This window comes from Ambystoma mexicanum, chromosome 7q (assembly GCF_040938575.1).
Source record: "Ambystoma mexicanum isolate Mex_15411 chromosome 7q, UKY_AmexF1_1, whole genome shotgun sequence".
NCBI lineage: Eukaryota > Metazoa > Chordata > Amphibia > Caudata > Ambystomatidae > Ambystoma > Ambystoma mexicanum.
Window position 1 is genome coordinate 486,541,455 of NC_090941.1, and position 25,141 is coordinate 486,566,595.

Here is a 25,141-nt window from a genome sequence, read left to right on the forward strand (position 1 = left end):
GGGCTAAGGGACATTCTCTGACTAAATGCTTGTCTGAGGCACAGTACATGCATAAGCCAGTATGGATCCTTCTCAACCTTTCTTTGGGGGGGGGGGGATAATATGGGTCCACGGAAGGCCCCTAGCTGCATGGGTTCGGGTTCATTTGTAGGAACAGGAGAATCTTCGGATTTTGAAGGGCCCACAAGGGGATTTTTTTGGATGGGTGACTTAGTCCTCCTTTTCTCTGCCCTTCTTTCCTGGATGCGAAAATCAATCTGTAGAGCAAGATCCATAAGTGCCTGGTAAGAACTAGGACGTGCTACCCTGGCTAATTCATCCTTAATATCTTCATTTAGCCCTCTTCGAAAGAGGGTGAAGCAAGCTTCAGAAGGCCAACCCGCTTCTTTAGCCAATTGCTTGAATCGAGTTACGTAGGTGAGCATGTCCTGAGAGCCTTGCTGAAAATCGAGTAAACGTTCTTGAGCACCAACGACCTGTTCTGGGCGGTCAAACATAGTTTTTAGTGCTTGAATGAATCCATCATAATCATCCAAAAGGGGATCTCCGGTGTTAACTAATGGTGTGGCCCAGGCTAAGGCATTCCCGGAAAGGTGAGAAATAATAAAGCCCACTTTAGCCCTGGGGTTGGAAAAATAATAAGGTTTAAAGGTAAAGTGGACCAAACGAGAATCAAGGAATCCCCAGAGGGTTTTTGCACAGCCATCATATTTGTCAACAATGCCGCCCAATAGCACACTGTCCTTTTGTGGTAGAGTCACGTGAAAGTACCAATTGAAAGCGGAGAACGCCTCGCTAAAACAAGTTCTGTACTTCGGTCGTTAGTTCTTGCATGCCAGGCATAAGATCCTGGATGGCCGTCTCCATGTCTATAACGACTTCGGTCAGGTAGCGTCTCAATCTGTCACAGGTTTCACCCCTTCTCACCTGTCTGTGGTGCCTGATGTCCTCTTTAGGCGGAGTCTTCTTTCATATGGTTCGGGACTTAAATAAGCCCGCTCGGCCGTCCTCGGCTTCCAGATTACATTCAGCTTCGATGCCCAGGATCAAAGGAAAACTCCGGGAATATTCAAGAAGGAGTAGGGGGGGTATGCGGAAGCGACGCTGGGATTCCGGGAAGATTGGATAAGAAGGAAGAAGTCAGGAGAAGAGAATCCAGGGGCCAGGGGATAGCATGTAGCACAAGAGAAGGTACGGAGCACATGTCCGATCACAGCTAGTAGCAGCGTTGACGCGTGGGGGTGTGGCTTCTTTATAGAGGACGCTGCGTAGAACGTGAAGACTGGTGAGCAGCGTTCTGAGCTTGCCGCCATGTTGGTAGTATTATGGAGTGTAAGGCCCGACGTGTCAGGGACCAGGAGTACCAGAAGGGGCGAGTTCGATGGTTCATGACACCTAGCATTTATTGATATGAAGCAGACCTTCGACTGTATAAATAGAGGCCTCCTCTGGAACAAATTGAGAAAGTGGAAGTGCCCACTAAATATTCTTGATCCAATCATGGCTCTTCATTCGAACACCTCAATCCGGGTATGCCTAAATAGAAATGGAGATCTGTCCGATCCCATTCCAACGGCAAGGGGTGTAAAGCAGGGGTGCCCCCTTGCTGCAGATCTGTTCAAACTATTTTTGGCGGATTTACCGGATCATCTAGGTCATGTCCACTGTTTTTCCCCCAAAGGTTAACCGTATTCCAGTAAGTTGTGCCTACGCAGATGATTTGGTGCTGATTGATAGAACTCAAATTGGTCTTCAAAGGTTGCTCAACTCTTTGAGTACCTAACGATCAATGAGCTCACAAATAACACTGAAAAAACAAAAATTGTGGCAATTGGCACTGCTGTAAGTAAAAAGGCAAAGGCGTTTAGGTGGACTGTAGATGGCCAGTTCCTTGACACTGTAGACTCAATAAGATACTTGGGTGTGCAGTTTAACAATTCTATTTGTGAACATCAATGGGTGAAAGACCTGAAACAAAAAACTGAGTCTTGCCTTTCAAGCATCAAAAATAAACAAAAGTTATGGTAAATTTTCATTATCCCCAGTCTTAACGTTCTACCTACAAAAGGTAGTACCTATACTAACTTTTGGTGCTGAGGTCAGCTGGAACATTAGCGAGTGCATTTGGAACTCTCTAGAGGGGCGGTTTTGGCGCTATATTCTCCATCTACCACAATGTGTCTCAATGATATTGTTACGAGATGAACTGTCACTGAACTCACTGCATAGCCATGTGATTTGGAAATCAATCGCATTACTGCGAAAAATGTCAGTTGAGAATCCAATGCCCGCCTATCAAATATTCAACAAATTCTATGTTGATTCCAATGCTACATTATTAGATATGTGGCGTTCGAGAGTACAAGCTTGGGTTGATGATGCAGGAATCTCCGAGTTTGATCTTTTGACCAGACCACAAGTTGCAAAAAAGAAATTCGAGTCTTGGGCTTGGATCATCAACCTAGACAAACGAGAAAAACTATCCTCCACACACTGGCTAGACATTGGTCAAAAAAAGTTAAATCTCCAGTCACATTATTTAATGCATTCTCCTTCTCGCTACTACCGCGAGCAATTCCTCAGGTTTCGATTGAATATCTTGAAATCTAAGGAAATTCTTTGGCAACGAAAAGACAAACTGGCAAAAGACAATCTATGTCGCTTCTGTTCATTGGCAATTGTATCGCTGAAACACTTAATCATTGAGTGTGAGAAAACTAGTGATTTGCGATCTATACATCTAGGTCAATTTGCTCCCTTAGATGATATGTTCACTTGGTGGCTCAAGATTTCATCTGGTGCGAATGTAAAACATGTTGGTGCAATTGTAAACTATCTAGATGCACTTCTGAAATGCCCGTTTTGAGCTGTGACCTCAAGATTCAATTCTGTGTTTTGGTGAAAATGAACAGCAAATGAATTGTCTCTTTGCATGTCGTGTACAAACTGGCTGATGTGTTCTTATCCTTGTTTCTGATTATCTGCCTTCTTTCTTTCTGTGATGTGAAGAACTATTGGTTTGGAGGAGTTTAGTGTAATGTTAGTAGAATTGAGACACAAGTTTTTACATATGTTAAAACTAGATTTTTCAAATAAAAAAATAAAAAAAAATAACTTCTTTACACTGTCTACCCTATCCATTTAGGTGTATGGGGTATAGGAGTTGCAACACAAAAGGCAAACTTGAACCAGACCCCGCTTGGTCGAGATGTCCATAGTCTTGTATTGAGGAATGATGGTGCCATCTATCACAACAACGAGGAGAAAACACGGTTGCCGGCTAACAGCCTTCCACAGGAAGGGGATGTGGTGGTGAGTTTTTATTTTGGGTATTGCAAGTTCTTCTTTTGTGTGCAACATGCTTCAAAGTGGTGGTTGTGAAACTGAATGCATAAATTAATCTGCTTCACACAATCTTTTTTGGGATGTACCTCACCTGTGGTCTATCTGGCTTTCTTCTTTTGGTGGTCCGAGTAAGTATTCCTATGCTAGCAAACATGAGGCAGACTAGTTACTAAGGGTTATCGAAACGTATGTACTGTGTAAAATCCGAATGGAGTGGGATTGGGATTTTAGCAGATCTCGCCTGTTGGATTCTTGTATGAGTTATGGAATGCAATAATTTAGATAATTTGTATCCCTTAACAATTGCACTACTTTCTTTTTTAGCTGGCCTCTGTTAAGTCGGCCTTGTTGCTATAATTGTTTAACACCTATACAATATTTGTTGAAAAGTATGCAAAACAATCGACACATTTTCTGTACATGGTTCTTCTGGTCACTTATGCAGCTCTATACATTTGTTTCTGAGATAATTAGTGTACTTGTGTAACAAACCAGTCAAACTGCACATCTGGCAAATGTGACACTTTTGGATTGTATTGTAGGGTTTTTGCATACACTGCAAAATCTGAAGTTGAGGTAACTATAGAGTACAGTTCAAATATGGAAGTTGAGGTAACTATAGAGTACAGTTCAAATATGGAAGATTACCCTCTCTGAACGGTTGGAAGAACTATAGATGAAAGCTGGAGGGTGTGCTCTTGCCACAGCAACAGAAGTAATCTGATTGTCGAAGGGTGAGGGGTTACAATGCAAACTTCCTTGGAAAAGAGGTGGAGCATCTAAGCTTTTGACATACTTAAAGGTTGAATGTGCTCACTCTGCACAGCGGTCCCCCAGCCCCTCAAAGCGACAATCCTGAACTTCAGAGAGAGGGAGGCCAACTTGATCGCTACTAGATCATCCAGCAAACTCTGACCAGGCTGTGCTCGGCTCTCCATATACCTACACTGTTTAAACATTTTGGAACTCTCTCTGTGGATTTGCTCTCTGGCCCTTCCTTTTTACACTCGGGACTATGAGATTTTAGGCAAAGTTAGAAATATGCTATGCCCCACCCACTTCCATTGTGTGGGCCCGCCACAAAACCCCAATGGTGGTCTGGGAAGTCCACTATCTTTCATGTTATGGGTCCCTGCTCCGAGTGACCGGCTTGATTTTGTTTTCCCACCACAAGTCCCCGGTGGTCTGAGGCAGACAGTGGTGCCTAGATCTGCTTGCTGCCAACACTCGGTGGCAATACCTGGCTGTTCTTGCCACTGCACACGGGTGCTGTGGCTGCATTCCTCTCCCTCCATTTTCTGTTCTCTGCTGGCAATGTACTGCTGCAGGCGGAAAAACTGTTAGTTGGTGGTCTGGTCCGGGATTTCTTGCTGGGGTGGGGCACTCGACTCAGGCTTTCACTGTTCTGTCTTGGTCTCTGGAAAAGATGCATAAAGTCGAGCAGTCTTGTCGAGGAGGCATGCCGTGAGACAAAGGTGGACTGCTTTCAAACAGGTTGGCCCACAGGAGGGGGCAGGATTTTGGGCACTCTCAACTGCTACCATTCACCTCAGACGGGTGGTGTAGGACTGGCTCTTGATTTCTCCATGGTAGGCCTCCCACCTCTGCGCTAAGGGGTGCCGACCCCCAGATCAGTTACAAACTGGAACCTTTGGCCGTTTTGGTAAAAACGCAAGCTGTAAGCTGGCCCATTTGCCCTTTAGGGCTTCCAACTCTGTTATGGAGTAATTATTTTCTCTGGTGTATAATTTTTGGCTGATGTATATTATTGACTTCTCTATCTTCCACTAGTGAAAAGACCGCTCCAAGGCCAATAGTTGTGTCTTTGGTTTGAAGGATAACAACAAGACTGGCAAGACCAGAATGGGTTTTTGAACAAAGTCTAACAGCTCTGGGGCCAGTTGTCCCATGGAAGCAGTCAGGTGTCCCACTGAAGGTTTTTCCTGGGATTCTGTAACTCTTACCAGAGGTTTGTTGCGGCATATGCTAACCTTGCTCGACCACTTGTGGACCTCACCAAAGTACACTCAGACCCAGTTGAGCTTAGGACTACCGACAGCTCTGTGGACCATTTTCACTATCCACAGAGCCCTTTGCTGAGAAGTGGACTGACCGATGTCAGCAGGCCTTTGCCACAACCTTAATCCGGCCTACTTTGCCACAGCCTTAATCCGGCCTACACTGGTCCTCTGTTGGCTTACATCTTGCCTCTGGATGCAAGGATGGAGGGATTGGTAGCTGTCCTTTACCAGGCGACCAACTGTGAGATGAGACTGGTCACTGTCACCAGCTGAGGCCTGCAAGGGGTACAAAAGAACTACCCAGCTCTCATCCTCCTCGCGCCTCTTGCAGCTTTGCCTCGTCCCGGCCCTCTCTCCCGTGACCTCCGCCAGCGCCCCTCCGCCACCAGGTCTCCGCCACCCCCGCGCTCGCTACCATGCAGGGCTCGAGAAGTATGCTCGGCCGGGGCTCCTGCCGTGGCGGGTTCTCCAAGGGCTCCCGCGGGGGCCACTCAGACCCAGCCCCTTCCGCCTCGTCTTCATCGGAGCCGGAGAACAAGTACCTGCCCCAGCTGCTGGCGGAAAAGGACAGCCTAGACCCCAGCATTACCCTCGCCATGAAATTGCTCAGTACTGAAATCGAGAAGGTGCAGAAAGGCGACAAGAAGGGCGAGGACGATGAGGTGGACACCTACCTGGACCTCTTCTCGCACAAGAACATGAAGCTGAAGGAGCGTGTCATCGTCCCCGTCAAGCAGTACCCCAAGTTCAACTTTGTGGGCAAGATCCTGGGGCCGCAGGGCAATACCATCAAGAGGCTGCAGGAAGACACAGGTGCCAAGATTTCCGTCCTGGGCAAGGGCACCATGCGGGATAAAGGCAAGGAGGAAGACCTTCGTAAAGGCGGCGATCCGAAATATGCCCATTTGAACATCGACCTGCATGTGTTTGAGGTCTTTGGGCCCCTGTGTGAAGCCTACACTCGCATGTCTCACGCCATGGAAGAAGTGAAAAAGTTCCTGGTCCCGGACGGGATGGTCCAGTGGAGAGGGTTGTCAAGGAGCTCCCATGATAAAATGGATGACATCTGCCAGGACCAGTTTTTGGAGCTGACCTACCTGAATGGGGCTCCACCAGAGTCGCCAAGTGGTCGCGGTGGCCCACCGGTCCGTGGCAGAGGCGCCCCTCCACCTCCCGCCCCCGTTTCCAGGGGACGTTGCGGACCGCCTCCTCGTGGATCTCTAGGACCCCATGGGGCCCCTCTGGGAAGAGGAGGGCCCCTCCCAAGAGGTGGCAGCGCAGGTCGTGGTGTTCCCCCTTCTCCATCGGGCAGAGGAATGCCTTCAACCAGGGCGAGGCCACCAGGCATTCAGAGGATACCACTCCCACCGCCCCCTGCTGCAGAGCCCTACAACGATTACAGCTATGAGGATACCTATGCTGAGCAGAATTACGAGGGGTACGAAGGCTACTACAGCCAGGGTCAAGGAGATACAGCAGAGTATTATGATTACGTGCACGGTGAGACGCCGGAATCCTACGACAGTTACGGACAAGATGACTGGACCAGCTCGCGTCCCCTGAAGGCACCACCGACCCGGCCCACGAAGGGCTCCTACAGAGACCATCCTTACGGACGCTATTAAGCAGTTAATGGCGGCTGGCATATTGTGCACGTTCCCCGAATACCTGTTTCCGGACTCATCCTGTTGCTTTTCAGGCAGACAAGTAATTGTCTATATTCTTTCGTGCTCTCCTTCATACCGGCTTCTGTACCAAGGAGTGTTTTAATGGAGCTCCAAATAGTTGTCGAATCCATTTAATTTTTAGCTATGTGTAGTGTAGCGAAGACTCGCTCTACAGTAAACTACTGTATTTCTCAAAATGAGTTACTTTCGGGCTAATGCTTGGCTGTGAAGTTATTGGTTCGCTCGTAAGTTTATTTTTATACTTTTTGTTACACTTAAATCTTAGAGAGCTGTAACTACAGAACCCCAAGCCTAGGTTGCCTTTCAAAATCTGTTACTTTTTAAATTTTTTGTTCGGTTGTAAAAGCAATGAGTAAAATGTCAAAAGTAACATCTTAGCTCGATGGCAGTCCTCAACCATATTTGCACATCGTATTTCACATTTTAATGGTTAAAAGTTCGAATACCTGGTTATACAAATGTTGGAATATGGACCCCAACTAATAGTTTTGTATAAAAAAAAAAATTGCCTTTGTCGGGCGTAGGTTGAAATTTGACGCATTACGGTTGTGTTGAGATCCTGTTAAAGCAGGTACCTCATTATGCAATCCTTGAAGTACGGTGTAGGTTTGGCCAGCCCCTTTGTGCCTGCATGCTGTTCCTTCGTATTACGGTTGAAACCTTGCTGTACAGGGAGCCAACCCTCCCTGGAGTGACTGGGAAATAGTTTGGACCAATTGGCCTCGTTCAGAAGGAGTGATCCATGGCCTTTTTGCCAGGGGGGTGCAGCACACACATAGCAACCCTAGTGGTCGTCCTGCAAGCTGATCTCAACACATTGATTAGGTTGAAAAAAATGCAGGTGAGGGGGTGTGGTGTCAGAAGCAACCCATAAAATCTCACATTGTACATAGTTGCCAATCCTGTGGGGTTTGTACTTGTCCTTCCGGTTTGTGAGTAGGAGAATTAATGTGTGGAGACTGCCTAAATAGGTAGCTAAACTTCTGTCAAAATGCCTGCCGCAGTTTTGTCAATAAAGTTTCGTCCTTTTTTTAATAAAAAAAAAAAAAAACTACCCAGTCCACAAGTTGTCATTTTTGGCATTGAAGAGATCCGTTACAGAGAGGTTGCAGGATTTACATCCATGGTGCCACTGTCACGGTGAGCACGGACAACAACCCTCTGACTTGCGTGTTGGAAGTCGCAGAAACTGGATGCTACTGGACACAGATGGTGTGCCGCAATGTCCACATAGAATTTGACCTTACAATACCACCATGAGCGCGCTAACCTAGATCCTGATGCTCTCTCTGAGGCCTCATGCGCTGACGAATGATACAGCTGGATCCACCGAATGGACAGAGTTGCTGCAATGTCCACTTAGAATTTTACCTTACAATACCAACATGAGCGCACTAACCTAGATCCTGATGCTCTCTCTGAGGCATCATGCTCTGCCGGATGATACAGCTGGATCCACCTCATGGACAGAGTTGTCTACAGAAGGCATCAGAGCTATCTGCCAGGCTGTGTGTCAGCAGGAGCAAGATCGAGCCAGGGGCGTGGACTGCTTAGGATCCCCAGCTAAGGTTGTACCAGTTGCTTATTGCAATGTCAGTATTCTGGAGGTATCTGAGCTACCACGTTTTATCCGAGATGAAATCAGTTTGTCACAGTTAGCCGATCATGCCATTGCTCCGTTCCTAGCCAAGACCACAGGCGTGGATATTCCCAGAGATGTTTCCTTAGACCCAGAACAGGCTTCAATGGAAAGCAAAGCCGGAGACTATTACGACGCCTTGTTCTATTGCAGCGATCCCCCTGAGCTGTATTGTATGCATTCCATGACCAGCATGCACATTTTGGCAGCAACAGAACACTTGAAGGGTGTTCAAGATTTTTCTGCCCTAGAGTATCGGTTGATGTAGTGTCCTCTACCAGCAGTGTTCTAGGTGTTTCATCAGGAAGACCCTGATTCGTCCTGCAGCATATCTTCCTCACTGGCAGAGTTCTGGGCCCCCATGCACCTAGTCTGCATCGACTTCTTCGAGTTGGAGATGGACCGGTAAGGGGCACAGAACATCTTTTTACTTAACTTTTACTTTATAACATTTATATAGCGCGGCCATGGACTCAAGGGCGTGAGGGCGCTACAAGACAAGAACAACACGAAAAACAGATAAAAAGTTAGTGATCAGAGAATCAGTTCAAACCAGTCGAAGCATTAAAAAGAGATTAATTAAAAAGATGAGTCTTTAGCTCCTTCTTAAAAATCTCGGCCGATTCAATACCTCTCAACTGAGAGGGGAGAGAGTTCCAGACTTAGACCCAATGGCAGAAAAGGCTAAGTTGGCCACCTTCACGGTTCAGCATTTTGGAACAAGTAAGAGGTGTTGATTACTAGATCTTAAAGCTCTTGTACTTGTTCTCACAGAGAGAAGCTGTTGCAGATAATCTGGCATATTGCCCTGTCTACTTTATTGGATTATGGTTAGGGTCCTAAACAAAATTCTAGACTCCACGGGAAGCCAATAGAGAGCATGTCTTGCAAGCGTGACATGATCTCTACGCTTCATAACAACTCTGACAGTTCCATTTTGGCACACTTTTTGGCCTGTCAGTGACAGGCCACCTTACTCCATACATGCAGGTGTCCCCACCAAGGAGCAGATGTGGGAGAAATACTTTGTGCTTTACAGTTGGCCAGCCAGGATTCATTCCTACGAGGGGATGGAATTTTGAGAGTTTTGGCATCAAGAAGACTCTGTACCACCATTAAGGGGGATGCCCAAGTCGAGAGGTCCGGGTATACCCTATTGTTGATGCTTGGCACCCTGAGGCCAGAATAGACCAGGTGGAGTTAGTATGCGGCTACCCTGAAGCATGTTTACAACTGTACAAAGAATTATTCCACAGTGTTTGCACTGTACTACTCAATGTTTGGTAGTACCCTCTGGCTTCATGTAGACCTGTATTTTGGAGTGACCACAGATGGAACAGGCAGCAAGAAAAATGGCAGCTATTTGAAGCAGCTAAAGTGTCAACTTGAGCAAGCCCATCAGCTCGGCCAGGCTGCTGCGGAGTAGACAGCGGAAGGAAACAAATGCTAAGTTTAAGTTTCACGCTCTTCAGCCTGGGGATCTTGTATTGCTGTGCAGCCTGGGAAAGATAGGCCCAGCAACCTAGGCGACAAGTGGGAGTCGCAACCCTTCATCATTGAGCACATGTAAGGAGAGCACTATGTCTACCGCCTGGGAGAGGAAAGACAGACAAGGAACATCAAGACCTTGCTTCTTGCACTGAAACCACCTGCTACCAGTAGGGGTGAGGTTAAGCTAGGACCAGTAGTGACAGAAAAGGCATCGCTCAAGTGGTGGCTGGCTAAGCAGCAGCGACTATGCGCGGTCAAGCTCAAAGAGGAAGACCCTTTGTTGACTCAACCCCCAGAAGCTCCTCAAGCTACTGAGACATCAGTGGAAGGACATCCGGAAGCCAGTGATGATGCAGAGGGCAATCAATTTGGTGTCTACCAGGACCATTTTATAGACCAGCTTATAGTGTGGGTTCCTACACCGACGGGTCCCTACCCCACTCCCATGGAACCTGACCCACCTCCCCCCAATCTACAAGTGTTCCTCCTGATGAGCATCCTGAGCTTGCTCCCGTCGTCCTGCTACTCTGGATGTGCCAGAGGAACCCTTGCCTCCACTGGAAGATGAAGACCATGACTCGGTACATTGTACACAGCCAGGTCAGGGAAAAACCCTAGATGAGGCCCCGGCTGCTCTCCCTCATTCCACCAGGGAGAGAAGGCCTGCGATGAAATGAACATATGGTTCACCAAGGGGTCCAGTGTGAGGCTCCCATTGCATAAAATCATAGCTAGGAAAATTAATTGATCATGCCGAGTCTATCCTTCGGGCCGAGTATGTTTCTAAGGAGGAACATGTAAATCCCTGCAGAGCGGAAGAAAAACAATTTTAAAAAAAGGACTCGCCGACAAGGGATACCGGGCGGTGGAACCTTCAAACAACAAGACTGCTGGCAGAGGTGCGAGCGGAGTGCTGTGTGGCAGACCAACCTTCAACCTCGTATGGTTGAGCTGACGCTCCGCTCAGCACTGCAGAAAAAAAAATAACAGTGCCTGGTTGATCCTGCCTACCCTGTTTATGCTGTGCCCTGTTCCCAGGTGTGCCGCGTCAGTCAGCGGCCTGGCCTGCAACTACTTTTCTGCGACACCACCCAGTTGCTATGAGGGGAGCTGCATCACATTCACTGCTGTGGCCCAGGCTCATTCATTTGCGCACCCTGTGAGGACAGGGAGCGCCCAACATTGCTGCTGCATCGTGGGCTACTGCGCATGAATGTGCAGTGCTCCTTGCCCAGGAAGGGCAGCGCCAAGTGAACACTGTAGGGCCAGCCCCCCTGCCAAGGTGAGTTCACAAAGACCCCCTGTGCCTCTGCTGGCAGACGTAGCAGTGGTTGAAAGAGTAACTGGGGCGCTTCATTGCTGCAATCAGTGCCAGGTAGCACCCGACGTACGCAGCCTGGCAAAAAAGTGACAGAGACCCTCCCCCCTACACCCTCCCACGCTGCCGAAAACACGCTGAGCTGCCCTTGGTATAAGCAGCTTGGATGAAAGGATCTTAAAGGGGCCCCTACTTGTTGCTGCTGCCCTGCCTTCCTGTTGACTACCCAGTAGCCACAACACCACCATCTTCTGCAGCATGAAGGACCTTGGACAGCCCTTTTCAGGCTTTCTCTGTATTTTTTTTTGTGTATAGTTTTAAAGTACTCTTTTATAATGACTTTTTGTATATTTTTGAAAGACTATCGTTTTATATTTTTAATTTCATATTTTAAAAGGACTTTTTTTATGTGTGTATGTGTTACGGAACTCATCTTATTTGTGTGTTTTGCAGCTACTTGCGGATAGTTGTAGAGTGCGTACATATTGCCTGTTGCGATTCCCCTTTTTTAGAAGAAAAAAGCTAAAAATCTGCTTGGCTACTGGGATAAAGGAAGTATCCATCACAAACAGCTAAAGAAACCGTACACCAGCATTGCTTTGTCTGCTTTTCCTTGTGTATTGTTTATATTGCACTCAGGGTGATGCAGAGCTCAGGTAAGCGAGATTTCTGGAGACCAGTAACAGGCGGGTGAAGTATTTAAAAGTAGAAAAATGTGTAAGATGGTGTATTGCTGTGCCCACCTACATCTGTGCATCACGTGTACCAGGACCATCCCCTGCTACACGAGCAGACTGTTATTGGCACTTGTAGATCCTTCATTGCCATCACTCCCTTTGGTGGCCCGTAGGTTTCTCCCATTGTGATGAATCCTACAGAGTCCTCGCTAAACCCCAGCCTAGGATCTCCTTCCATGTGGCAAGGTAAAGGCAGCAACCACCTGATCGTAACCCAGGGGGTGGTAACATGAGGGAGGATCACATGGGAGAAGATGGCTGTGGTGGAGGGTGACTCCTTTGGGAAAGACACAGTATTCATCTTGTGAATTAGGATTTCAGAATTCCCAAATTCTTAATGGCATGTTGACATTGCACAAGTCTCTCTCGAAACTAGCCAAAGAGCATGCTATGAAAAGTAAGGTTTGTACCTTGGGAGATCAGGAATTAAATGGAACATCCTCTAATTGTCATGATTCTGTCTTAGGTAGAGGTTCTAACTCCAATGTTAAATCACAAACTTTTTACACATTCCTTAACTCTGACAACTCTCAGTTCACAAAGCAATCAAAAATAACGGTGTCCGGTTAAAGGATCAAATACAAAAGGATTGAATGCAAAAGGTGAGTCAATAGGATCGAAAACAAAAGGTTCGAAAACATTTTTTTAATTATATATTTTTGGGGGGGTTTTCGTTTAGGTAAAAAAAGTGGTTTTTACCCCAAAAACAGGGGTTTTGGGGGGACCCCCCAAAAAAAATGTAAAAAAACCTAAAAAAAATGTTTTTGTCCCTTTTTTGTTTTCGGTCCTTTCGATTCGACCCTTTTGTCATTCGATCCTTTTGATTCAATCCTTTGACCTTTAACCAAAATAACTAGATGTCAAAGGACCAAACCACTATGGACTTCAGTGCCTGTTGTACCGGGACGAGGAAGAAGTGCTCAGAGTTGGCAAGGATCAAAGGTGCTATTGACCAGAATGTGTAGGCTAGTTGTCGAGCAAGACGCCTGAGCAGGACATTTAAACTCGGGAATGATTTGCAGCTGAAGAGAGATGCAGAAGGACTAGCAGAAGCATTTAACTGATTATTTCTGTAACAGATTCTATAATATTGGTAGTGCGCTGTAGACCCGGGGTATCATATATATATTTATTATTACAACATCCATTAGGCTATTCGGGAGGTGGACTCTCACGACCAGCATTTTGACTCGGTTATCAGGCCCCAAAAGGGCATCCCCTGGGGCCTTTTTTGCCATGATTTGGAATATTTGATATAATCTATGCTGTGTTCAGTGAGAATACAACTCTATTGCAGGGGAGAGAAATATTCAGTAACAGTTTTAGCGACCCTTCTGCTTCTAAGAGGTGAGTAAAACCTTGAGTGTTTCAAGTACTTATCGCCAAGGTTCAATTTTTAGGTGTGGCCTTATGATCATTATTCTGAAGTAACCATTACAATACACCTAATATATTCTCTTGCAAGGAATTAGTATTACTTTTATTTCCCACATTTTTCCCAGCAGACTTCAAGCTCTCCCATATGTTTCCTATTGCTTGAGGCGGACAATCTGTGGGAGAGATGGTTTCAACTTATTATTATTATTATTAACTACCGCATCCAACTCATACCCTAATTCAGAGAATTTGCTTTTATAAGATTTCCCCAAGTTTGCAGTTTAAAATCGTTGAGCAGTGATCTGCTAAATTTGTGTTTGATTGGTTTGAAGAAGTCAAAATCTTTGGTATGAAGTATCCTAAGGGGCAGTATCTGGCAAATTAAGTTTAGGAAGTCAGATCTGTTTATATCCGGCTTCAATTTAGTGGATGCCTGAGTAATCTGTTTTATTGTAAATTCTGGTTGACTATTACTTGTTTCCACTAGCAATCCTTGCTGTTATTTTCGATATCACTATAGCGTTCACTCAAATTGGTATTTGTGTTGTAAGATCCATGGGCATTTCGTGGACTGAGTTATCCGTGGAGCCTGTGTGAGGTTGTTTACTCATATTAGCGAGTGAATTCTTATTAACCAGCTAGTGAATATGCCTTTAGATTTGGTGCTCTTCTTTTTATTTTTTTTGTTATTCTTGCTTATGACCGTCTCTGCGATAACTTTTTTCTTCTGCACAGCCGTAGCTACCAATACCTGGGAATTATTTGTCTCATCGGTTTTCACATTTCTTTTGTCTACGTTTTTTCCTACTGATGTGAATTGTAGATGCCTCACTAACGTCCTCACCAAATTCAGCCTGCGCTAAGCTTGCTTCATCTGGACTAAAGTTCAAAATGGATCTGTTTCCCTGATGTGATAGCAGGCTATGAACCTGTATTTCAACAGCTGCAATTAAATTGTCCAGTTCGTAATCTTCATTTTCTAATGGGGGTTAAGCGGTTGATATCCGTGTGACGACGTCCAACATTTTTCCACTCCAGCACAACCGAACTTTATGGCAAACTGTAGTGCGGCAAGCTGAGCTTGTACTTCATTTTGGGATATCATCGTGTCAGATACCACATTGGAGGCACATGAATCTTCCCCAGCTAGGCACATATTGGGAGATGTAGATGATCTTTGTGTGCCATGAACATTCAAGGGGGTGCAGTTATGGCATGTGGGTCTTGAGTGTCGGCTGAGCGAAATGTACAAGATTTAGCTGCTTCTGTCACATCAGCTACTGGCTGGCTGTGCGTTCCAATAGTGTCACACAAGGTATAGCATAATGCAAGCAACTAGTTATCTGTTGCTGCAAGTGAAGGATCCATAGTGTTCTCAGTATTGCTGCTCTTGGGGCCCTGACCATGCTGTAAACTTGTGATTGCAACATGTGATTTTTTCCTTATGTTTTGTAACTATTTCAACGGGGAAGGACATGATTATACCAACTCCCTACTTTATACTGTAGTTCTGCATGGTGAGCTGGTCACTTGAGAATTTGATTTGCAACCCTTGGAGTGAGTAGCAATGGTAGCCTGATGTTTCTTATATGGGGCATTTTTCCTCAAATTGAAATTATGTGCCCTAATTCTCAATTTGCCCGGCATTATGTCACTCTCAATGTTGTTTGTGATTATATTTCATGCAAAATATTTGTGTTTCTTCACACAAAACAAATTGTATTGGTAGCTGAAGTAGGAGGTTAAGTCTTCTTCCAGCAGTTCGTTGAAGTATGGTGCATAAGCGCACTCGGTTTAAAAAGTATTCGGGAGATGCAGTTAATTAGCCTTACAGCACACGTCCCAGTTTAACACTAAGAGGCAGGTTATAGGGGCGCACAGTGCTGACTGTGTATGTAGCAGGCAAAACGACTGCCGCAAAATTGATCATAATAAGTTTGTAAGTTGCAGTGGTACTCAGCAAACAAACGAAATGTGAAGTATTTCTTACCACAATATGTCTGCTACTGGTCTGGTGACAATACAAGATCGAAGATTTCCAAGAGGCTCTTAATTAAATATTATGGTATCGTGTTTCAGGGGTTGCTAAACAGAAGTTGCACAACCATTGACCAGCGCTGTAACGTTAGTCCGGAATTGCAGATTGATGAGCCACCGATAACACTCCTACAATACTCTGCAGTGCTTAGGCTTGGGATATGCTGTTTTCAAAGCTGTTGGCTCCTCCTCACCAAGGATATGGAAAACAGATTGACGCCTTCTGACCCCGTCAGCCAAAAAGACAGAGTAACACTGGGAGGGCTCCTACAGCAGTCCGCCGGATTACTGTGGGAAGTTTCAGTGCTGCAATGCGCCATTGAAGATATGCACATGTTTTCTGGACCAGGAGGCAGCTCCTGTCAGTCCGTTTTTTAAAAAGCTACTGGACGGATTTACACCAAACCCCAAAAAGTAAAAAAATGCAACACCATCGAGCAGTTTTGATGCTAGAGGTGCTCAATGGTTGCAGCTTTTTCTTTATGGGAATATGAGTGAATGTTTATTTATATAGCGCCTATACACAATGTGTTTCAAAGCGCTTCAAGGCAGGGAGGGAATGATGCAATCAGAATGTGAAAATTAACTATCATAATCAGCCTGGCGACATTTCAGATAGTGCAAGTGCTATAGACAATGAGGAGGGGGGGGCGGGAGTGAGACAGACAAGCGGCTACATTACTATGCCTGACGACCATTGAGGTAGTGCCGGAATTTAACAAGAGGAGGGGGTGGGGATAGAGGGGTTGGAGTGAGTGAGGGAGAGGAGAAGAACAAAACAAGCGACAACCATACTAGGCCTGACAACAATTCACCGACGTGGAGGAAAGGGGTCGCTGCACATTGCAGGTGGGATTCAAACCCAGGGACTTGAACAAGAGAGCACCACTACTATTTATGTTTCGCACTTGAAGCAATCCGAGTGATGTGATAGAATGACCATGAGATATGTCCTGTTTTGAGAAAGGCTTGGTATGAGCCGAAACGCGTGTCAACAAATAAAAAGGGCCTCCCATCGGAGATATTTGACCTGCAACTGGTTTTTGCTGATTATTTTGATGGTTCATAAATCTACAACCTTTCTGACGATGTATGACGCAGTCAAAGTGTGAAATCTCCTGCAGCTTGTCTAAAGCCTCGGAGGAGGGGTAGTGTTTCCTTTGAAAAATCTTTCACACAGACGCAACATGTCTGATTTAAAATTAAAAGGGGCGCAAGGCCTAGGAGGTTGAGCTCAACAAAGCTACCCAAATGCCCCTGACAACAATTCAGATAGTGCTGGAGGGGGAGAGGTAGGAGAAAATATGAGGTTGGGGGGGGGGGGGGAGAGACAAACAAGCTACTATCTAACAGGTCTAGTGATAGAGTAAGAGCTATTAACAATGAAGAGGGGGGCTGGGCAGGAGAATGAGGCAGACAAGCAGCTACCGTACTATGTCTGACAATAGAGGTAATGCTGGAATTAACGAAAGGTAGTTGGGGAGGGGGGATAGCAGTACCAGGGGGATAGCAGTACAGGTTGGCAGAGGAGAACAAAACAAGCGACTATCCTATTAGATCTGACGACAATTCAGATAGTACTGGAGGGGGAGAGGTGGAAGAAGACAAATGGTGGTGGGGAGGAACAAAAAAGCTGCTATTCTAGAGGTCGGTGACATTTCTGAGTAGCAGAAGTGCTAAGGAAACAGATGGGGTTGGGGAGGGTGGCGCAGATGACGAGGGATTCAGGTGGGCAGACAACACAAGACTGAGGGGCAACAGGGGAGAGGAATGGGGGCACACGGACATCACAGGGGGACCAGAGGGAGAAAGATAGACAATTGCAGGAGTCAGAAATATCACATAATGCTGCAAGAGAACAGTAAAAATGCAAACCAGGATTCAAGAAGAGGAAGGACACGGCATGATTAAAGTGCCATCCACGTTTGCGATGCAGAGGAAGTCCAACAAGAACGGTGAGGGTGGGTGAAGCACCATGAGTCAATGAGTAAGTCAAAATCACAGTATTAGCCATAAGACTGTGGTGTTGATCAAAATGTATCAAGACCGCTTCTGACGGAAGGGGGGGGGGGGGGGCAGAGAGGTACAAAAGGGGGACCAGAAGGGGAGTTGGGGTGGCATACAAACACTCAGGGGGACCAGAGGGGGGTGGGAGGGGTATACAAACACTCCCACGGGGGACTAGAGGGGGAGCAGGAGTAGACCAAATGAATGGGAGTAGACAAAAAACATCTTTTGTTCTTTACTACATTATGTTTGAATTTCCCTTAAAAGGTACAGTATGGAGGGGCCCATGCCCAACATTTTGTTTGGAACATTGCAGCCAAATCTGTCCAGTGAGTCAGTCAAAAGTTATTAGCAGTAGATGTTAAGGGGAATGACAATGCAAATTGATTTTATCTTCCTTTTATAGGGTGGTGAAATGCAGAATTCGCCTTTTCAGTCAAGGTACACAGCACAGCTCAACCCATTAGCCAGTGCTAAGGATTCAGACTATGCGGCACTGACGTTCCCTAATAAGGGTGAAACGTATACAATTGTCTGCATTGTTAGGCAGAATCCTGTGCAGTTCCCTTGGGGAACACTGCAAGAAGAAGTAAACCCAATTGGTAGCAGTCTGCACCACCCCGATTTACCTGATAGCTGTGGCTGAGCAGTCAGACTTCTCTCAAGATGAGTAGTGCAGTATACAGAGGATACACATTAGGGCTAAAAACACAGTAGAGCAAGCAAACACTGACCAGAGATTGGTATCAAAAGTATATAATTATTTAAAACACACTTTAGGAAATACACTAAGCACTCTAAATAACAGCAAGTTCAAACACAGTCAGATAAAGTATACACACATCCCTTAATAATTATTAGACAAGTCTAGGTCAAAACACCACTATTTGTAAAAACAGATGTGAGCGCATAACTTAGATGGCACTCCAATAATTAAGTTAAAAGGAGAGAAAATGGCAGGTCCTGAAAATAAAACAGTTCCCAACACTTTTCTAAGACCACATCAAGTTAGTGAAGGCAGAGTCTACTGTAGAGCCAAAGTTCATAGGCCAGGCCCACTTTAAATGGAGCAAGGCGAAATGTGACCTAGATCACACAGTTTGAAAAGCACTCAAGTCTTTGCAGAAATGTTCAAAGGAGGTTGGTTTGATGCGAAAGGTAAAGTTAGAAGGTCTGGGGCCAACCCAGTTGGAAAGCCAAGGATTTAAGGGTCACCTTTAGCAATCTGCAGAAAGGGAGTCCAGTTTGAACACAGTACCTTAAAGAGTAAGGAAGTTCCTGCGGTGGCAGTGGTTCCTGGCAGCAGGTGCAGTTCGTGGTTTCGACCAGGGGAAGAGAAGATCTCATCGAGGAGGAAACTTGGAGTCGTTGCACTGCCCAGGGCAGAGACCAGCCACGGAGTTTGTTCGGTAAAAAGGTGCGTGCCTGTTATTCGCGGTCACAGTGGTGAAGCTTGGCACTGGTGATTCGACAAAGGGACGTCCTGGAAGGCTAAATGGTGAACTGGTTGTCCCCACCAGTTCAAAGGGAGAAGACTCTTACAGCAGAAGATCTTCTCTTGTCGGGAAAGTGGTGAGGTTGTTGCAGCAGGGCTCCACTGGGGGTGTTGTTGTTGCAGGTGGCTCAGCTTCTCCCCTCTTTGGATTTCTTGGGTCCTGTGGCGACTTCTGAAGTTCCAGTCACAAAAGCCCTGCGTTTATGCAGAAAAACCCCCATTCAACAGCCTAGCTGTCACTCATACGTGCTAAGTGGTGAGCTGGCGGCTCACCACTGGGCCAATCAGAACAGAGTGCGACTTGGGTTGCTAAGGCAACGCAGTCCATGGTGCCAGTTCCCCCATCCACACATCCTGTGGAACCCAGACAGAGTGGCACCAGTTGGAGGGCTTCTGTGGAGAAGCCTGCCAAAAAGTGGAACGAAGTGCTCGACCTTGGTTGGAGTTACAGACACAGACACAAATGCCATTTTGGAAAAGATTTCTGGCGAAAAGACCCAACCGGTGATTTTATATTAAATAAATAAACCGGCAGTATCTTTAACATTGCACCAAAAAGTGGTGCATTTAAAATGAATGGGGAAATCCCATGGGAAATATTCCGGTGGAATATTTTGCGTGGTAACCACTGCCACCAGCCAGAAACTCGACAAGGGGGGACTGGACAGGGGCAATCTAATGAACCCCTTCCAGTACTTCCACAATATGATGATTTGTACTGGTTCTGTTCACAATTTTGGACTAGTAAAGTCAATGGTGACTTTACATACCCTGGGAGACAGTAGTCAGACCCAGGGTGTGGAGTCTGTTTGGGGGTCCCTATGACACCCCTGTGTTACTGCACTGAGGGTGCTGTATAACACATACACTAAAACAGATGATACCCTATGGAGTAAAAGACCCCATAGCCCATAAGCACACAATAACTCAGACATACCTCAAATCATGCCTAAGAGTGGGAGGAAAAGAGTCTCACTCTTAGCAGGAGAAAAAAACAAACCCCAAAAATCCAGCAAAGCTGCTGGGGGACTCGCTAGGTTTGAGAAATTAGCTTTATAAGAGAATTCTCCCTAACGCGCATCCTTGAGAGTGATGTATTAAACAGCATTGCCCTATTGCCCAAGACAATTATCTGGAGCAAACGCTTGACATTTGAGCTAATTTGCGTACCCACAGTGCATTGCCCATCTGGCTTTGAACTGGAGTTGAACTTCCAGTGTAGGCTGAGTGGCACTGTGCTGTTTGACTTTGCTAAAAAGGCAAATTCGAATGGATTGTGTCCTCCCACGTATTCCTCATCTTAGATATATCCTTACCTTTAGGTTTCGCTTTGGAAAAAAAATGTTCTCTCCAGCAGAGGGCGCTCCACTCGAGGCTGCAGTGTCGATGTCCCCCGGCGGCATCCGTCGAGCACCGACGTCATCCCCTGTATAAGAGCCTCGAGTGCGCCCGTTGGCTTCAGTTCCGTTTTACCGTTAGCTTTGCTTCGGATCGAGTTAAACAGCGCTTCAGTATTTTGTGAGAAAAAGCTATGTCGTCTTCGAACCCTTCCACACCGAAGACGGGCTTTAAAAAATGCCTAAAATGTGGAAAGATGTCCCTAACGGATCCACATAAGAATTGTCTATGGTGCCTCGGTCCCGACCACCGTACGGCAGACTGTGGTTCGTGCCAGTCGATGACCGACAAAGCCCTAAAAGAGCGTAGAGGTAAACTGGCGATGGGGGAGGGTTTATCGAAGTCCACTTTCAAAAAGAGAGACTCGGACGAGTCTTCGAAGACATATCATAAAAAACATAATTCGAGGAGTAGATCGAGGAAGTCTTCTTCTTCGTCTTCTAACAAGACTAAGAAGAGACGACATCGATCTCCCTCATCCTCTTCGACATCTTCAGAAGAGGTTATCACATGTCCATCTAAACATGACTCTCCGAGAAAATGGGAAGCTTTTCGAGTTTCCATGCTAAAGAATTTTGAGAACGCGCCCCATACCCCCTCAAAAATAGCTAAAGAAGACCATGCTCCTGCCCACAAGAGAAGTGACAGAGGAAGGTCCAAAACAATAAAAGCTGATAAAAAGATGCCGAGAGCGTCATCGAGAGACTCTTCTCGATCACCTCGTAAGTCAGATCCTTCGGTGCATAAATCGAAGGCAGAGGGAAATAAAATGGCGTCGAAAGATCATACGCCCTCGAAGTCGACATCAGCGTTGTCGAAGGTCCTCGAGTCGACAATTCCCTCGAAGGAAGCTATGTTGAGTTTGCGCTCGAAAACCACAAAAGCTCCTTTGACGGTTTCCACGGCTCCCTCGACGATTACATCGAGGTCGTCGAAAGCTCCTTCGACGATGTCGAAGGTGGTGATTAAAACAGCTCCATCTATGCTTTCGTCGACGCCTAAACCTTTAATGAGGGAAAAACCTGTAATGCCTGAAAAGGTTTTTCAACCGGTGAGTCGACATGATTTTTTCAGGACCATGTCATCCATCTATGAGGGAGATTAATCAGAAGAGGAGGAAGTAACCTCTGCTGGTGTTAAATTTCGCACAAGATCTGTCCCAGAGGAGTTAATTAACCCTCAATCAAGAATTCAAGATCTGCAAGAATGTTTGCAAACAGCAAGTGGCCTGGATACTTCTCCAGAGTATGATTTGACAAACCAGACCCATCAGAACAGGTTGATATGAGTTATAGAAAACTCATGAGCAGAGTTACAGAATTTATGGGGTGGGGTAGGAGTTCACCAGTCTGTCAAGATGGTGACATGATGGATATATTATCTGGAACACCCCAACAAGGCCCCATTCTACCATTTCATATTGTTTTACAAAGAAGGGTTAGTTCTGCATGGGAACGTCCTGAAGCCATAGGGGCAGTAAATAGAAAGTTTGTGGCAAAATATAGACCTTGCACATCTGATCCGGAATACCTCAGCAAACCCCCAACTCCGGAAAGTTTGGTAGTACAGGCAGCCACGTCCACAAAGAATGCGGCATACCCTACAATCCTTCCAGATAGGGACGATAAGAAGGTGGATGCATTGTCTAGGAAAATCTTCACATCTGGCAGTATGGCTTTGAAGTCTACTGATGTAACTTGTACCTTGGCAAGGTTCACATATTCCCTGTGGGACTGCATGTCAGCGGCAGCTGAACACATCCCGGAAGATGAAGAACGTGATGGCTTTCTAGCTATTATAAGGGATGGAAAGGAGGCTTCGGGAGAATGCCTTCAATCAGGGTTGGACACAGCTGACAGTATCAGCAGGTCAATGGCGACTAGCACAGTGATACGTAGATTTGCGTGGCAAAGAAAGTCTGGGTTTGCTATACAGGCTTCTTAATATGCCCTTTCATGGCTCGAGGTTGTTCGGTAGCAAGGCAGATGAAAGTTTGGAGAAGCTACAGACCTCCAAGGCAGCGGCAAAATCTCTCAGTGCCGCTATAAGACAACCTCAGCAACGCCCCTACACAGGCTCATCTTCCTGGAGGGGGTCGTCCTTTTCGCTATTATTCCTCAATTGGAAGAGGAAGAGGGCAGGCCAATCGGAGAGGGCAAAGAAAATGTCCTCGGGGGCAAGGAAAAGGTGCTAGATCAGCCCCAGCAACGGCATCTGTACCATCAGCCGTTGCTGCAGCTGCCGCAAAACCACTCTGAGGTTTTGATCCACAAGACCCCGGTGGGAGGCAGGATCTCACAGCATCTAGAAGAATAGCGGGGCATTACTTCAGATGTATGGGCACTGGAAACAGTATCCCAGAGTTACTGCCTTCCTTTTCTAAAGAAACCTCAGAATCACCCCCCCGAAATACAACTCTGCCAAACATCCGGATCTGCTCCTGTTGCAGGAAGTTTTAACCCTGCTACAGAAAGGTGCAATAGAACATGTACCTGTAGCGGAGAGGAACAAGGGTTAGTATTCCCCATACTTCCTTATTCCAAAGAAAGACGGAGGACTGAGACCCATCTTAGACTTGAGAAACTTGAACAAGTTCCTAAGGAAGGACAAATTCAAGATGGTCACACTTTCTCACATCTTTCAGGCTCTCCAACCCCAGGATTGGTTGTTATCATTGGACCTTCAGGATGCTTACTTTCATGTGCCAATCGATCTCAAGCACCACCGTACGGCAGACTGAGGTTTGCGATTGGCAATTCTCACTATCAGTTTCGAGTTCTGCCATTCGGGTTGATCTCTGCCCAAGAGTTTTCACCAAGTTGATGGTGGTGGTGACAGCGAGTCTCAGGAGAGGGGGGGAATCATGTCTACCCCTATCTGGACGATTGGATGATCAGAGCACGTTCTCCAGAACAATCCCAGGATCATCTCTCCAAGACTTGTCACTTCCTTCACAAACTAGGTTTTTCTCTGAATTTAAAAAAGTCAAACATGATACCATCACAGAAACCCCAGTTTATAGGAGCAGTCCTGGATACCTGCTCGGGCAAAGCCTTGCCTCCCGAAGAGAGCTCACCACATTCTGCAGATGGTGACAAAATTCCAGAATGCCCAGTATCTTCCGGCCTTCGATTTTCTCAGGTTGCTCGGTCTGATGGCATCCTGCATTTTTCTGGTGCCAGAAGCCAGGTTGAGAATGAGATCTCTTCAATGGGCTCTCAGAACTCAATGGTCCCAATTCTCAGGGGAAATGTCAGATCTGCTGCAGGTCCCAGCCCAAGTAGCACAGGATCTACAATGGTGGGCTTGCAGACATCATATCCTCAGAGGAGAATCGTTTTGGCAGCCATGGCCGGAGATAAGAGCAGTGATGGACTTCTCACTTACGGGGTGGGGAGCCCATATCAACGATCTGACAATCAACAGACGTTGGTGTCCATCGGAGTCCAAACTATACATCAATCTTTTTGAAGTTGAGGGCAATCAGACTAGTGCTGAAGGCCTTCCTGCCCTCTGTACGGGGAAAGAATGTTCTGATAATGGACAACAGTGGCCATGTAATACCTCAACAAGAGAGGAGGAGTGGGGTCACTACCGCTGTGCAGAGAGGCGATGCAACTCTGGTTCTGGGCAATACAAGAAGGGATCTCTCTATCGGCAATTCATCTAGCCGGAGAGCAAAACACAACAGCGGACACTCTGAGCAGGCAGAGCACAGTCTCTCACGAGTGGGAGATAGCTCAGGAAGTCATTCAAAAGATCTTCGCCCTTTGGGGAACCCCTCAAGTGGATCTGTTCGCGACCGGGGCCAACCGGAAGTGCGAACTGTACTGCTCAATGGAATTTCCCCCGAGAGGAGCTCTAGGAGACGAGTTTGTGGTGGAATGGGAGTTTCCACTTCTGTATGCGTTTCCTCCAATCCCTGTGATCCCTTAAGTAATCAGGAGGTTGAGGAAGTGCGGGAAAACCATGATCCTAATTGCCCCGGATTGGGCCAGAAGAACATGGTACCCGGACCTTTTGGGCATGTCCATCTGCCCTCCAATACGTCTTCCAAGAAGAGAGGATCTTCTCTCGCGACAGGAAGTTCATGTTCTCCATCCGGAGGTCAACACACTCAACCTTCACGCATGGCTTCTGAAAGGCTGAGATACAAGGATTGGGATCTTCCAGATGACGTGATGGAGATTTTGCTTAAGGCCAGCAACCAAATCTCTATATCGGTGTCGTTGGAACAAGTTCAGTAACTGGTACAGAGAAAAGAATGTGGACCCATTTCAATGTAATATCCCCACAATTTTATCTTGTGTTACATTTAGCCAATCTGGGGCTCCAGGTTGGGACGATAAAGGGATACTTAGCAGCGCTATCCATCTTTAAGCGCGCTTCTGAAGAAGAATCTTACTTTAAAATACCTTTTGATAATTCAATTCCTAAAAGGTTTAAATAATGTTTTTCCCCCCAATACCTTTCCAGGTTCCAGTGTGGGATCTAAACTTGGTTCTAAAATTTCTCACATGTGTTCCATTTGAGCCTTTACATTCTTGTCCACTAAGGCTCCTTACTTTGAAAACAATACTCATTGTAG

At 46.3% G+C, this 25,141-nt stretch overlaps 1 protein-coding gene and 1 pseudogene across 1 annotated transcript in view; both read left to right on the plus strand.

Moving 5' to 3' along the window:
* The window catches only part of SPRYD7 (SPRY domain containing 7), a 503,469-nt gene that overhangs the window by 252,991 nt on the left and 225,337 nt on the right, over positions 1 to 25,141 (plus strand). The window contains exon 3 of the mRNA XM_069639108.1: positions 3,146 to 3,312. Within this exon, the coding sequence (XP_069495209.1) occupies positions 3,146 to 3,312 (167 nt within the window). The remainder of the gene's footprint in view (positions 1 to 3,145; positions 3,313 to 25,141) is intronic.
* Positions 5,759 to 7,458, plus strand: LOC138528334 (KH domain-containing, RNA-binding, signal transduction-associated protein 1 pseudogene; annotated as a pseudogene).